Source organism: Pleurodeles waltl, chromosome 5 (assembly GCF_031143425.1).
Source record: "Pleurodeles waltl isolate 20211129_DDA chromosome 5, aPleWal1.hap1.20221129, whole genome shotgun sequence".
NCBI classification, from domain to species: Eukaryota; Metazoa; Chordata; class Amphibia; order Caudata; family Salamandridae; genus Pleurodeles; species Pleurodeles waltl.
In genome coordinates, this window is record NC_090444.1 from 1,772,591,068 (window position 1) to 1,772,607,431 (window position 16,364).

Consider the following 16,364-nt stretch of genomic DNA (forward strand, 5'->3'; position numbering starts at 1 on the left):
TTTGGGTTCAGGAGTGCAGGTTGCGCAGGTTTGGATTCAGAATCCTGCCCTGCTTCTGTGAAGCCTGACCAGGAGACAGAAGCTTTTGTCCAGACGTTCCTGGTACCACACTCTTCTTGCCCAATCCAGAGCCATTAAAGATGACTTGGGCCTAGTAGCTCTTGATCTTCAGAACTCTGGATAAGAGACGCTGGGACAGAAAGGTGTACAGACAGGTGTGCTTCACTCTATCCGGAATGTGTCTCCTAGTAAGAAATGTATTTTCTCAGAAACAGTAGTGTACACAGTTTTGACACTGGCAAAAAGATTTAGTGAGGATTCTCCCTATTGCTGGAAGATGCCACGGTGCCACCTTGGAGTGTAACCACCATTTGTGTTCCCCAGGCTCTTTTGGCTGAGTTTGTCTGTCCTGGCATTTAAAGATCCCATCAGGTGGGTCACAACCAGGGAAATGCCCTGTAGCTCCAACCAGCTCCAGAGGCAAAGTGCCTCTGGGCACAGGACCCGGGACCACACTCCTCCCTGCTTGTTGCAGTACCACATGGCAGTTGTGTTGTCCATGAGGACCTGAATCAGCTTGCCTTTGATGGACAGTAGGAAGGTTTTCAGCGCCAGGCAAATGGACCGCAGTTTCAACAGGTTCATGTGGTTGATGAGTCCTCTCATCTCCATCGCCCCCAGATGACCTCGCCATCCCAGCAGTAACACATTCATCACCACCATAACCTTTGGGTGAGGCAAGTAGAGGGGTCTGTCTCCCGGCCAACTGAGGTTGAGCCACCACTGAAGGTCTTTCGCGGTCACCTCCAAAACCTGAATAGAATCTGACAAATTCCACTGGTGTTGTTCCCAGTGAGACTTCAGGCTCCACTGCAGAGCCCACATATGCCACCTGGCATAGTCAATAAACAGGCTGCAAGAAACCAGAAGCCTTACAGCCAACCTCACCAAGACCTAGCCTGGATCATAGCCTGAATCTCCTGGACTGGTTGTGGGGAAGGGAAGGCCAGAAACTGCACTGTAACTAGGATCCCTCCAATAAAAAAAAAAGCCTCTACAAAGGAGTCAGGTGTGACATTGGCACAGTGATAGTTAATCCACAGTATGTCAGGTAATTCGCTATTGTGTGGAGGTGGTCCACAACTTACTGTGGCGAGCCTGCCTTCAACAGCCAGTCATCGCGGTAGGGGAAAAGTGGGATCCCCGCCTTCCAAAGGTGTGCTGTGACCAGCGCCATCACTTTCATGAACATACAAGGGGCACTGGTGCAGCTGACAGGGAGCACAGCAAATTGGAAATGTTCCTTATCAGACCTTTGGCCACAAGTACTTTCTCTGGGACTGCAGGGCAGGTACATGGAAGTAGGCATCATGCCCATGCCAATTCAATGCCACCAGCCAGTCACCTGGACCCAGGGCAGACACAACATGGGCCAGCGTTAGCATGCTGAATTTGTCCTTCCGCAAGAAGGAGTTCAGAAGACAAAAATCTAAGATAGGATGAAAGTCTCCGTCCTTCTTTCGTACTACAAAATAGCAGGAGTAACAGCCAGTCCCTATTTCCAGGCCTGAGAGAGTCTCTATGGCTCCTTATTCCAAAAGAGTCTGCTCTTTTTGGAGCAAAATGGACAGGTGCTCCTCTGAAAGAGGCTCCTATGTGAGCGTGATGTGCTGCAAATCTAAAAGGAATGGCAGGGCATAGCCCCATTGAACAATATTAAGGATCCACCTGTCGGGTGTTATCTTTTGCCACCATTGGAGGAAATGTCTGATCCTACCTCCCACTAGGTGGTTGTGTGCCACTAATGGCAAAATAAAGTGGTTTGGAAGTTGATGCCATGAGGCGGTAGAAAGGGAAGTGCATGCCCCTAATGGCCTGGGCACTCTCTGCTTGATCCTTACTCCTGATCCATTAAGCATGGATATATCTCCCCCGGAAACATTTGAATCTTCCTGACTTCTCAGGCTGAGAGTGGCAGGACTGGGACAAATCCTGCTTGGCCTTCTTTTGCACCTGCTTCCACTTACCAGAAGATTTGGACTACGACAAGGACCTGTCACAGCAGTGGCCTCGAGAGGGGGGACAAGTCTGTTACCTAGACTTCAAGTGTAGCAAGACTTCTGAGACTTTTTTGAGTGTTCAGCGACATGCAGCTTCACTTTGCATTCTTGGACTGCCTTTGGAATCATAGGGGCACCATCCTTGTAGGACTTGGAGTTGTGTGCCAACCCAAACACTAGAGGCACATCTAGTGGGCATCTGTCACAGACATTTTCTTGTGACCTGTAGTTTTAAGAGGGGATTTAGTTCCATTGCACACTGAAAAAAATATTTTTTTAAAGAAAAATGTTATCAGCTGATGAGGGAAATGTTGGAAGAAAGCATTGGATCTGAGTACGAAGATGCAGAGATAAAGGAACGGACATTGACATGCAGGAGTGGCGCTTATGGAACAAAGTCAATGTGGAGCTCCAAAGCACCACCTACTGGGCTGGGCATTGCTGTCTAAAATCTTCCAGATCCAGCCTGGCGCCTCAGAATATTCTAAAGGTGAGGAATCTGCAGCTATCCCAGAATAAAGTGTACAGACCAAGCTTCAGTAACCAAACTTACCAGACCACCTTGACTTTACTCAGTGACAGTCCCAAAACTGTACACGGAGCCAGGTTCTGAAAGTGCTACAGAATCATACATCATACTATGGGGCATATTTATACTCCATTTACGCCGAATATGCGCCATTTTTTTTTAACGCAAATTCAACGCAAAACTAACTCCATATTTATATTTTGACATTAGACACGTCTAACTTCAAAATATTGGAGCGTGCACCATTTTTAGATGCGCAAACCTACCTTGCGTCAATGAGATGCAAGGGAGGCGTTCCCATCTAAAAAATGGCACTAACCCCATATTTATACCCCTTATGCTAAAATGCCACACAGGTGGGAGGAGGGGCTAAATAGTGGTGCAAAGCTTGCTTTGCACCAATATTTAATGACTGGGTCAGACCAGGCGTTAGGGGACCTGTGGACCCATTTCCATGGTTAAACACCATGGAATGGGTCCACAGGTGCCCTCCTCAAGCCTCAGGAACGCCCCCACCCACACCACATGGACACCGGAGGTTGGGGGACCCGATCCGAGGTAAGTAGGGTAAGTATAGGTAAGTATATTGCTTTTTTACATTAAAGTGCCATCGGGCCCCAACTTGGGGCCCCCTGCATGGCAAAGGGTGCAATGGCCATGCCCAGGGGACACTGGTCCCCTGTGCTGGCCATTGGGGTGGTGGCATGACTCCTGTCATTTCTAAGACAGGAGTCATGTGGTATGGATTGTTTTGCATCAGAAAATGACGCTAGGCTGGTTAGAGGCATTTTTTTTTGCCTCTAACCAGCCTAACGTCATTTTTTGGTGCAAAACCCCCTTCTCCCATACCGCCACCCCCACCCTTCTAACGTCTTTTTTTTTACACTAGCCCACCCTTTGCACCGGCGTGCGCCATTCCATAAATATAGTGCCCAGCTGGCGCTCAGTAATGGCGCAAGCCGGTGCTAAACTTTTTGATGCGAAACTGCGTTAGTGCAGTTTTGCATCAAAAAGTATAAATATGCCCCTATGTATGTTGTACTGAGGTGGCACACACTGCTACACACAGCCACTAGCCACAAAGAACAGATAAAAGGCTTCTGTCTGTCACTCTTGCCTTCAGTTTGTCTTGCGAGTACAGGAAATAAATCAGGCACCCGCACATAACAGCTTATGTCTGCCTTCTCCATTGTGAAGCTTATCCAGTCCTCTTTCCATTTCCCAAGGATGGCAATGTAAATAAAAGCAGGAGTCACTTATGTGCCCTTATTATTAGATCTGGTACCAAACAGACATAGGCCCTCATTCTGACCTTGGCGGGCGGCGGAGGCCGCCCGCCAAAGTCCCGCCGTCAGGTTACCGTTCCGCGGTCGAAAGACCGCGGCGGTAATTCTGACTTTCCCGCTGGGCTGCGCTGGGCTGGCGGGCGGTCGCCTTCAGGCCGCCCGCCAGCCCAGCGGGAAAGAGGCTTCCACGATGAAGCCGGCTCGGAATCGAGCCGGCGTAGTGGAAGCTGTGCGACGGGTGCAGTTGCACCCATCGCGTATTTCACTGTCTGCGCAGCAGACAGTGAAATACATTTAGGGGCCCTCTTACGGGGGCCCCTGCAATGCCCATGCCAGTGGCATGGGCACTGCAGGGGCCCCCAGGGGCCCCGCGACCCCCCCTACCGCCATCCGGATCCCGGCGGTCGGACCGCCGCGATCTGGATGGCGGGAGGGGGGGTCGGAATCCCCTCGGCGGCGCAGCAAGCTGCGCCGCCTTGGAGGATTCAATGGGGCGGCGGTACACTAGCGGGAGCCCGCCAGTGTTGCCGGTCCGACCGCGGCTTTACCGCCGCGGTCGGAATCCCCATTGGAGCACCGCCGGCCTGTCGGCGGTGCTCCCGCGGTTCTCCGCCCTGGCGGTCTTTGACCGCCAGGGTCAGAATGACCACCATAGTTTATTAAATAACGTGATTATTGCAATGAATCATTCCTCGTGCATCCCAGAAACATTACATGTCTGTGTCGTGTTGCTTAGTTTGCAGCTCTGCATGCTTAATTATTGTAGAACAGGGCTGATGTCTCTAAATAATCAGCCCTTTTACCTCAAGGATTCTGATAAGCCTTTTATTTACATTCATTAGTCAGTGAAGGAGCAAGGCTGCGAAGGGTCCTAAATGAATAAAGAAATGGGCCTCCATTCCCTAGTTTGACGTACAGTGAGTCGCTCGGAACCCCGGCCCGGTGTCACTGCATCTGCTGCACTATTGATGGTTACGCCCTGTCATTAGCTAAGCTTCCTCAGGGGAGCATGATCACCTTTACATTAAGGGGGAAGTGAAGGATTGAACTACATTCCAATTGTCTGTGCAGTCATCACATTTCCTCCTCTCAAAACCCATGATTGTGACCCAAACTACTCGGGTGCCGTATATAGTATAGATAGTTTGTATCACAGAAGTGGGGGTAGGAACATTTTAAAAAGTAATATATAGTATAAGCTGAAATAACTGTTCATTTCATCCTAATGTCAGCCACTCACTACAGACTTTTCTTGATTTCCTCAACGTCGGACAATGTAACTAAGCAGCAATTAAAAATATAGCGCGTACTTACAAAGCAACAAAGAAATTCATTCTGGTGTGCTCACTTATGCTAAATCCAGCTCTTTTGAAATACACAAAGGTCATCGCCAAAAGATACTGTCAAAAGAGGGGACAATGTCAAACGTTACTCTCACTGAGAACCACCATATTATACACAAAACTGAAATAAAATGACAGTTCATTTCACCAATGGTAGGTTGCTAACGGTCACTGAAAAGACTGTCATCTATTCTACATTAACATGCCGCACTCAAAACCTACATTAATAGGTCTCAGGGCTAGACCTGCACACGTTAAAACAGAATTAATTTGCATCTTCGCTGGTTTAATGACACCTGACTGCGTGAACTTTAAATGAGTACAATTGCATTTTTATTTACACTACATGTTTACATTTACAGGTTTTCTGCAGCTTGTGACAAACGCCAGATGCCTAATTTGCTGTTGAGTCCATATTTAAGGCATGTTGGACGTCTCAAAGCTTGAATCACATTCTTTGTAGACTCCTCATACATTAACATACCTACCATGGTAACGTCAATGGAGCATTGTTCAATGCTTCCATTATGCTATATTATTTTATCTACACCAACATCTAATGCCCTATTACATGGTAATATTCATTACTCCTGGTCCTGTTGTCCTCGTACTATTCATTATAAGTGAGATCCTATGTCACAGACAGAAAAAATAGAAGGGAATGCTGGGAACCCTACCCTCCCACCCCCTCCCACCGGGTGTACAAAAGGCATACTTACCCAGCATTCCCCCTGAACTACCAGAATGAAGGCCGGATGTCCGGGAGGGGGGTTGTAATGAATGAGACGAGGACAACAGGACCAGGAGTAATGAAGATTACCAGTAAGTAATAGGGCATTACCTCCAGGTCCCTCCTGTCCTCGTCCCATTCATTACAAGTGAGAATACCCAAGCCGAAAACCCGGCCTTCAGAGGAAAAAGACAGTCTCAAGAAGGAGGCCACCCCAAAAAAAGCAGCACTCCAAAGAGCAACCCCAAACAGCCCAGAACAACTGAGGAGAAAACAGACTAGACAACCCCTCAGTCCAACAACCGGGCAGATCCCTCAACAGAGGAAGGAGAAGACGAGGGACAAAGAGAAGCCCAAGCAGAGAACAAACAGCCCCAAGACCATCATGTTAAAGGAAAGACAGATCAAAAAAACATAGCAGCATCTACACTCTCCGTAGCCCATGACCAGAAGAAGGAAGAGCAGCAAAAGGAGGGACCCAAAAGACCACAACCACACCAGAGCAAACAAACATGAGCCACAGCCCACAGGGACCACGGAACAACCCCAGTGGAACCGGAAGTGGGTTCCACGACGGGAAAAAAAGCGTCCCAGAGAACCCCGCATCAGGGACACCGAAGAAAGCCCTACCAGAGCGTATCTGGGCCAACCAGACAGATCTGAACACATCCCATGAAGAACAAAGGCCCACAAGAGGAGCAGGTGACCTGAAGGACCGCAGGTCAACAGAAAAATGAAACAAGAAAATTCAACACCGACAAGCCTGCAAAAGGAGGATACCCCCAAAGAGCCATGCCAGAAACAAAATACCAACAGGAAAAGGATGCTGACAAAAACCAGGCTTCACACTGAAACACCACAACTGCAGGAGACACCCCCCTCCCCGACCAGCGACAAGGGCGGACAGTAGGGAGGTGGCGATCAAACGGGAGGGATACAGCAGAGCTGAAACTCTGACCTGTCTGACCCAAAGAGAGGGCAGGTGAAACACCGGAACCAGAAACTGGAAACCAGAACCTGAAACACCAAACCCTTAGCCGAAACAAGAGGAACAGGAGAAAAAGCACCAACCCACAACAGAGGAAACAGTTATAAACCCCCTGCCAAGAGACAGGGTGCATGATCCCCCCAAATCCCTGGACCAACAGCCCCCCAGGATCCAAATAGACCACAACCAGCTGGCGGTGGGCAAAAAACCTAAGGCATGAAAGCCTGAGGAGGCAAAGAGGCAAACAGGGCAAGGAATAAATCAGCCCAAAGACGTCCCTGCAAAGACCCAGAGGACACCTAGGCGACCCCAAAAAATGGGAACCTAGTGCCATAAAAAAAAGGGCACCCAACAAGCCAGATGGAAGGACACCAGACAACCTAACCACCAAGGTAGGCCACCCATCACCTGCCCACAACTAACCAGCCCCAGGTAGGGATGCAGGGAAAGTGCACACTACCACTCAGAGGGATGCAACAACAAAGCCACCCGCAATGCCAGCAAAGTTAGTGTCCCAGAAGACCACTGAAACAAACAGGAGGCCACACCTGAAGCAAAGAACACAATCATGCCAGGAAGTCCATCAAAAAGAGTAGGCCCGACACACTCCCCAACAGGCCTACAAAATGGGCCAGTAACCAGGCCCCAACATGGTGGCAGGAAACAAGCATGACAGGCAGGGGGACTCACAATCTCAGGCATGAACAGAGGGTCCCACAGAAGTCCATAGAGAATCCCTGCACCCTGCCAAGAGAACGAACGCAGGAGAACAACAAAAAAACAGCCTCCACAGACACAGGAAACCTTCCCCAAAAGGAAGATCACAGACACAACCTCCAACCACAGAAGGAAGAAGTGCAGCAGAACCAGACCCGAGGAACATAGCGGCACAGGCCAACTCTCAGCAGGCCTACTCTTGAAAACAATTGACAGCGGTAGTGAAAAGACTGACTGCTGTCATCCCTAAGGCAAGGAGAAGCAAGAGCACTGCGGTCAACCACACTCCTCCCGGACCCCAGTGATCAAAAGCAGCTGCAGCCCAGGAGCAACACGGGAGGGAGCATACCAGAAAAGGAGGACCCAATAAGGAGAAGCAGGGAGAGCACCCCAGCGAGCAAACCCCCAGGTCACCAACTCAACAAAAGCAGGGACACAGACACGCACCCATCTCCTCCCCACAGCTGCCCGACCAACTGAAGAGCCAGGGGAGAGGATTTGCCAGGCCGCCACAAGAAAAAGAAGAGAAACGCCCATATGGCAATTCCCGGAGACAAACCAAAACCACCAGCAGCAAAGGGGGACCAACAGGAACACCACATCCACCCAAAAACCAAACTGGTAGTCCAATCCAGCCAAGGCAGGCCCTACCCAACCCCAGAATTGCAAGGTTCCCCACAAAGGAACCCCCAGGAGGCAAGCAGGCCACAAGACCCACACACACAGCTGCCCAAAAAACACACGACAAGACAATGGCACCAAAACGACCCCTGACAGAGAAGAAACCAGGCGACTGCAAGGCCGCCATGCATGCCAGGCAGGGAAGGAGGTAACATAATGACAGAGTATGACACTCACAGGCAGCTGGATGCGAAAATAGGGAAATGAAAGGCAGATAGGAGGACACTGCAACACCAGTAAAACACAAGCGCATACCTCGGAACCCTCACTCGAGGCAGGGGGAAGGCAGCACCCACTCCCCGCTTCTGGAGTCCCCAAACCCACCAAAGTGAACAAGGCCGGTCACACATTACGAAGAGGAAATACAACAGGGGTCCTGTCAGGACAGGATGAACCAGACATCCACAACACACCCACCCTGACAACTAGCCGGCAGTGGCAGGACATGAACCCTGTGCAAGTGAGGGGGCTCAAACACCGGGCAGACCCTGATCTTACCCACAGACCAGGAGAAGGGACACCATGCCATGGCAGCCCCCCCCAACCAGACAGGCAGCCAAACTCATAGCCAAAAACTGACCAAGCAGGCTGGTAGACGTGAATCCTGCGGCCGCCACCTCTGCCTAGCTGAAATGGTATCCAGGGAAGACTGCAACAAATGGAGTGCTCCAGCCACGCAGGAGCAAACCCCTAATCCTTGTTCTTATCATCCTGTCGGCAGACAGAAAAAAGAAGGGTAAGTATGCCTTATGTAGTCCCGGTGGGAGGGCATAGGAGGGTAGGGTTCTCAGCATTCCTTGGTCTTTTTCCTGTCAGCGAGATAGGTTTATCTCACTTGCAATTAATGGGACGAGGACAGGAGGGAGCTGGAGGTAATTCAGTTCAAATTCACTTTTTTCTGTTGCATTGTTCAAGATTTGTTAGGTAGAGAACACTATGCTGCTTTCTCAGTGGAAGGCTTGATGGCAGAAGAGCTGCAGCACTGTCAGTGCTGACTTACAACTTTATTAAAACATGGAGCTCATCACATGTGACGATAAGCCAAAAGAAGACTGAAACATTAATAGGAAATTGTTGCACTGGCCTCATATACACTAAGAAGAATGCAATTACTCCATGATAAAAAAAGCATTGACAATGCCAGTATCTGTTTCACCTTTAGTGGAATGGGCTCTAAGTCTTCCAGGCAGGGTTTTGTTGGACTTTTGATAACAAAGGATTATGCACAAGACAATACATTTCGAAAAAATTGTTTTAAACTGGCAAAACCTGTTAGTAGGACCACAGTTCACAAAAAGTTGATTTGACTTCCTTAAATCTTTCACCCTATCCCGGTAAGACTTCAACACCCTGCCTAACATCAAGAGTATGGAGAGGTCTCTCTGCAGGAAAAGAGGGATTCTGAAAAAAGTAGGAAATTAAATAGTCTGATTGACACAAAAATCTGAGACTACTTTACAGAGGAATTTAGGATGGGTCCTCATCACTACCCTGTACTATGAAATATTGTCTAAGGCTCATGGGAACATAGGGCCTGTATCTCGCTTACTCTACAAGCAGAAGTTGTGGCAACCAAGAGGGAAGCCCTCCAGGAAAGGTGATGAAGAGATGCCTTATGAATGGGTTTAAAGAACGAGTTACTTACCTTCGGTAACGACTTTTCTGGTGGATACATTAGCTACCTGTGGATTCCTCACCTCATGAATACTCCCATGGCGCCAGCATTCGACGGAAATCTTCTTACTAGTCTCTGCACGTCGACGAGGACGTCACTCTAGCCCACGCGACGCCGTCTGACGTCATACAGGCAATAAGAGGTCCTCGACGACGTGCGGACGTCAGTACCAATCATTTTTTACGTGCATGAGAACAACCAGGCAATGCAATGAAAGAGCAAGGCAACATCCCATTATATTGTAAAAACACACAACAGTGTATGAATAACTGTAAATCTTTTTATATAAATATATATATAAAACTTTCTCTTTTAAAATATATACACACACCAAGTATATACACAAAGATATATACATATATACATATATATAAATATATTATATACACATCTATTGCACCCTCAAAGACCAAGAGGAGCGCACTCAAGGATTACTTGGTAAGACCAGAAAGGCAACGGGGAGGCGGGTGGGACCGTGAGGAATCCACAGGTAGCTAATGTATCCACCAGAAAAGTCGTTACCGAAGGTAAGTAACTCGTTCTTCTGATGGATACAACTACCTGTGGATTCCTCACCTCATGAATAGAGTCCCAAAGCAGTACCACGCCCGGCGGTGGGTGCCTAAATGGTCAAACCAAGAAATCCTGCAGCACTGACCGTGCAAAATGGCCGTCCCTTCTAACCTCAGAATCCAAACAGTAATGCTTTGCAAAAGTGTGAAGGGACGACCAAGTTGCGGCCTTGCAGATGTCGACCACAGGAACACCCCTGGCCAAGGCCGAAGTGGCCGACTTAGCTCTGGTGGAATGAGCTCTAATGCCCTCAGGAGGATCCTTCTTTGCCAAAGAGTAACATATTTTAATGCAAAGAACAACCCACCTGGATAGTGTTCTCTTGTGGACTGCCTTTCCTCTCCTCTTGCCCACGTATCCAATAAACAGCTGATCCTCCAGCCTGAAATCCTTTGTTCTATCAATAAAGAAGCTCAACGCTCTCTTTGGATCCAGACGGTGCAGTCTTTCTTCCTCTTTGGAAGGATGAGGCGGAGGATAGAACGTGGACAAAGTAATTGCCTGAGCCAAATGGAAGGGTGAAACAACCTTCGGGAGGAAAGCAGCCTTGGTCCTCAACACCACCTTATCCCCATAAAAAGTTGTATAAGGGGGCTTTACTGATAAGGCCTGCAACTCACTCACTCTCCTTGCTGATGTTATAGCTATCAGGAAGACTGTTTTTAAAACCAAATACCTCAAGGGGCAAGAATGCATAGGTTCAAAAGGGGACCCCATAAGGAAAGTCAGGACCAAGGACAAATCCCATTGCGGCATAATGAATGGCTTTGGAGGATATTGATTTAGAAGACCTTTCAAGAATCTGATAACAATAGGGGATTTAAATAAAGATGGTTGGTCTGGAAGACATATGAAGGCTGACAAGGCCGATAAATAACCCTTAATGGTAGCCACTGCACAACCTTTCTGCGCCAGAGATAGAGCAAAAGACAAAACGTCCGATAGATGAGCATGCAAAGGATCAATCTGCCTCGCTCCACACCACGCAACAAATTTAGACCACCTATTAGCGTAGATAGATTTAGTGGAGTGTCGCCTGGCCGCTAATATAACATCCACTACCTCAGGCGGGAGAGAGAAGGAACTCAGGTTGCCCCGTTCAATCTCCAGGCATGTAGGTGCAGACTCTGGAGGTTGGGGTGTAGAACCTGCCCCTGCGACTGCGAGAGGAGGTCTGCCCTGAAAGGGAGACGGAGCGGCGGGCACATTGAGAGTTGGAGAAGGTCGGAGTACCACACCCTCCTTGGCCAATCCGGAGCTATTAAGATTACTAGAGCCCGGTCTTGGCGAATCTTCCTCAATACTCGAGGAATCAAGGGTATGGGAGGAAACGCGTAAAGCAACTGGCCGCACCAGGTTATTTGAAACGCGTCCCCCAACGCTCCCTGCATCGGATACTGAAGGCTGCAGAACAACGGACAATGCGCATTCTCTCGAGTGGCGAACAGATCTACCCGAGGAAACCCCCACCTCTGGAAGATTAAACGGACTTGATCTGGATGGAGACGCCACTCGTGGTCTGCCGAGAAGTGGCGACTGAGACTGTCCGCACGCACGTTCAAAACTCCGGCCAGATGGTTTGCTATCAAGCAAATCCGATGGTCCTTTGCCCAGGACCATAGTCGAAGAGCTTCTCTGCAGAGAAGGTACGACCCCACTCCTCCCTGCTTGTTTATGTACCACATCGTGGTAGTATTGTCCGTTAGGACCTGTACCGACTGACCACGAAGGGAAGGGAGGAAGGCCTTGAGAGCCAGACGTACAGCCCGTAACTCTAACAGATTGATGTGAAACATCTGTTCCTCTGGAGACCAAAGACCTTTGATCTCCAGATCCCCCAGATGAGCTCCCCACCCTAGAGTGGAAGCATCCGTTATGACTGTGGTCACTGGTGGCGACTGCTGGAACGGCTTTCCTTGTGAAAGATTGTTGCTTGCAATCCACCACTTCAAATCCACAGCAGCATCTCTGGAGATCTTGACAGTACCCTCTAGATCCCCTCTGAGTTGAGACCACTGCCTTCGGAGGCACCACTGAAGAGCCCTCATGTGCCAGCGAGCATGCGTGACCAACAGAATGCAGGAGGCAAAAAGACCGAGCAGACGAAGGACCTTGAGGACTGGAACTACCGCTCCATTTCGAAACATTGGAACCAAATCCTGAATATCTTGAATCCGCTGAGGCGGAGGAAAGGCCCGACCCAATGTTGTATCCAGTACTGCCCCTATGAACAGGAGGCGCTGAGAGGGCTCTAGGTGAGATTTGGGCTCGTTCACCGAAAAACCCAGGTCGAACAACAACTGGGTTGTTGACTGCAGATGATGCGACACAAGCTCCGGGGACTTGGCTTTGATCAACCAGTCGTCCAAGTAAGGGAATACTGCTATCCCCTTCCTTCTGAGTTCTGCCGCAACCACCGACATCACCTTCGTGAAGACTCGAGGTGCTGAAGTAAGACCAAACGGAAGGACCGCAAACTGATAGTGTTGCGATCCCACCACAAACCGGAGATACTTCCTGTGTGACTTGAGTATCGGGATATGAAAGTAAGCATCCTGCAAGTCGACAGACACCATCCAGTCTTCTATGTTCAACGCCAAAAGCACCTGTGCTAGGGTCAGCATCTTGAACTTTTCCTGCTTGAGGAACCAATTCAAGATCCTCAGGTCCAGAATTGGTCTCAAACGACCATCCTTCTTGGGAATCAGGAAATACCTTGAGTAAACTCCTCGACCCCTTTCCTGCTCCGGGACCAACTCCACCGCGCCCTTTGAAAGGAGGACTTGCACCTCCTGTTCTAGCAACAGGAGGTGTTCTTCTGAACAATACGAAGGGCGGGGCGGGATGAGGGGCGGGAACTCCCGAAAGGGAAGGGTGTAGCCTTTTCCCACAACACTGAGAACCCAAGTGTCCGATGTAACAGTCTTCCATTTGGTGAGAAAATGCTGTAATCTTCCCCCTACAGGAGAGGAGTGAGTGGGAAATGGTGGAAGCCTAAGGCTGCTTCCCCTGCTGCACCCCGCCAGAGGATGAGGAAGAGGCAGAGTGCTGCTGAGAGGCTCCTCTGGTGCGGACCCTACCTCTCCCCCTGAAAGATCTATAGGGATGGGAAGAAGCAGGTTGCTGATAACTCCCCCGAAAGGAAGAGGAGGAAGAGCCACGCCCAAATCCACGAAACCTCCTGAAGAATCTGGAAGAGGCCGTGGAAGAAGGAGCTTGGAGCCCTAACTACTTAGCCGTGGCCCTGCTTTCTTTAAAACGTTCCAAGGCCGAATCAGCCTTAGCTCCAAACAGTTTGTCCCCATCAAACGGGAGATCCAACAATGTGGACTGTACATCTGCCGAAAAGCCCGAGTTACGGAGCCAGGCCTGTCTCCTTGCCACCACAGTTGTGCCCATTGCCCTGGCTACCGAGTCGGTGGTATCCAGTCCCGTCTGGATAATTTGGGTCGCAGCAGCCTGGGCATTTGAGACAAGATCCAAAAGACCCTGGGGAAGCTCTGTAAACGAAGAGGAAATGTCATCCATCAGAGCATGAATATACCTCCCCAGGATACAGGTTGCATTGGTGGCTTTTAACGCCAGACTGCAGGATGAAAAAATCTTCTTCGACTGCGCCTCTAGCTTCTTTGAATCTCTGTCCCCAGGCACCGTCGGAAAAGAACCAGGCGCTGACTTGGACGAACAGGAGACCTGCACCACCAAGCTCTCCGGCGTAGGGTGCCTAGATAGGAAACCAGGGTCAGTTGGAGCCGTCCGATACCTCCTGGCCACGGCTCTGTGAGCTGCTGGGGAAGATGCCGGCCTCTTCCACACCTCTAACACCGGATCCAGCAGAGCGTCATTAAATGGTAACAGAGGCTCCGCCGCGGCTGAGGCCGGATGTAACACCTCTGTCAAAAGGTTTTGTTTTGCCTCCACCACCGGCAAAGGCAGGTCCAAAAAACTAGCTGCCTTCCGTACCACTGCATGAAAGGAAGCAGCCTCCTCAGTATATTCCCCCGGGGACGAAAGGTCCCACTCAGGGGAAGTGTCCAGCCCACTGGCCGACTCCAGTCCACGCAGCCCATCACCCGAGTCCTCTAGCTCTCCTTCCTCTAGGGCTCGTTGGTACTCCTGCTCTTCCAATACACGGAGAGCACGTCTCCTTGAATGAAGTCGTTGCTCAATACGCGGAGTCGACAATGCCTCCGCCGAAGTCGAAGATCGGCGCCGATCTTCAGAAGCCACCGACGCCGCATCCGGCGCCACAGGTAACTTCGGCGCCGACGGAAGAGCAACTGCCGCAGATGGACCCACCGGAGTCACAGGCCGAAATCCCGACGTCGACGGGATGGAAATCCCCGGGGCCAATCCTTCTGAAGCCACCGGAGCGGCCACCGGCGCCGACAGTGGCGCCGAGCCCACGTTCCCAAACGGGAGAAAGGGCATAAAGGGTGCCGGCCGAAGAGGCGCAGGATCACCCAAAGAAAAGGCCAAAGGCCCAGCCGGAGCACCCCCTGGAGCCATCTGTTGGAAGATGGCATACATCGCATTCAAGAATGCGGAACTATCGGCTCCAGGGGTGGGAAAAGCCGGATACTGGGGTGCCTGTCTCGGAGGCGACCCCGACGCCGGCCTCGGCGTCTGCGCCGGAGAAAACACTTGAGGCTCCAATACCTCAATCACCGACGCCTGTCCAGGTGAAGTTGGAGACGCCGGAGAGGGCAATGGCGTCGAAGGATGCGGCGTAACCGTGGGACTGACCTCCCATGTCTTTCGGCGCCGATCCGGAGACCTGGAGCGAGTCTCCTTTGAATGACGCCGAGATTCTCTACGGCACCGGGAGTCTCGATGACGCCGATGTCTTGGGGAAGAAGACTTCTTGTGATGTTTCCCCTTTGACTTGGCCATAAACAGCTTCGCCTCACGTTCCTTGAGGGCCTTTGGATTCATGTGCTGACATGAATCACAAGTCGAGACGTCGTGGTCGGAGCTCAAACACCAAAGGCAATCGGAATGAGGATCCGTCACCGACATCTTGCCTCCACACTCACGACAAGGCTTAAATCCAGACTTCCTCTGCGACATTATTTCCACAGCGAAAGACTACGCAGCAAGATATACACTGTAACCGCAAGAGTAACAGTTGCTCCCTCGAAGATAACCGTTTCGAATGCACGGAAAAAAGGGAACTGACGACCGCACGTCGTCGAGGACCTCTTATTGCCTGTATGACGTCAGACGGCGTCGCGTGGGCTAGAGTGACGTCCTCGTCGACGTGCAGAGACTAGTAAGAAGATTTCCGTCGAATGCTGGCGCCATGGGAGTATTCATGAGGTGAGGAATCCACAGGTAGTTGTATCCATCAGAAAAAAGGAGCCAGAAGGTGAGAAAGGACAATATTTCAATCCCATGGAGGGGAAGGTCTCCGAACAGGAGGATTTATCTTTTTAATGCCCTCTAGAAAATCCTTAACCACAGGTATTCTGAAAAAAAAAATTTGTGAAGGACTTTTTTGATAGGCTGCGATTGCTGCAAGGTGCACTCTAATAGAGGAGAGTTGTAATTCTGCTTTGGCCAAATGGAGGAGGTATGGATGAGCCACCTCTTCTTGACAAGTGAGAGGACAGAAGTTGTTCTCAAAACACCAGGTGCAGAATTTCTTCCACTTTAAAGTATAGGAAGTTCTAGTAGATGGTCTTTTGGCTCCTCTCAAAACATTAATGCATTCCTGAGGGGGGTTCAGGTGAGCGTATTTTATGGGAGCAGGAACCAAGTTCAACAAGTGAAGTTTGGGGTG

General features: G+C 50.1%; 1 protein-coding gene across 2 annotated transcripts in view; it reads right to left on the minus strand.

The window, feature by feature from the left end:
- The window catches only part of SPDYA (speedy/RINGO cell cycle regulator family member A), a 470,100-nt gene that overhangs the window by 157,082 nt on the left and 296,654 nt on the right, over positions 1 to 16,364 (minus strand). For both annotated transcript variants that reach the window (XM_069236211.1, XM_069236213.1), the window contains exon 3: positions 5,190 to 5,275. In XM_069236211.1, coding sequence (XP_069092312.1) covers positions 5,190 to 5,275 — 86 coding nt within the window. The remainder of the gene's footprint in view (positions 1 to 5,189; positions 5,276 to 16,364) is intronic.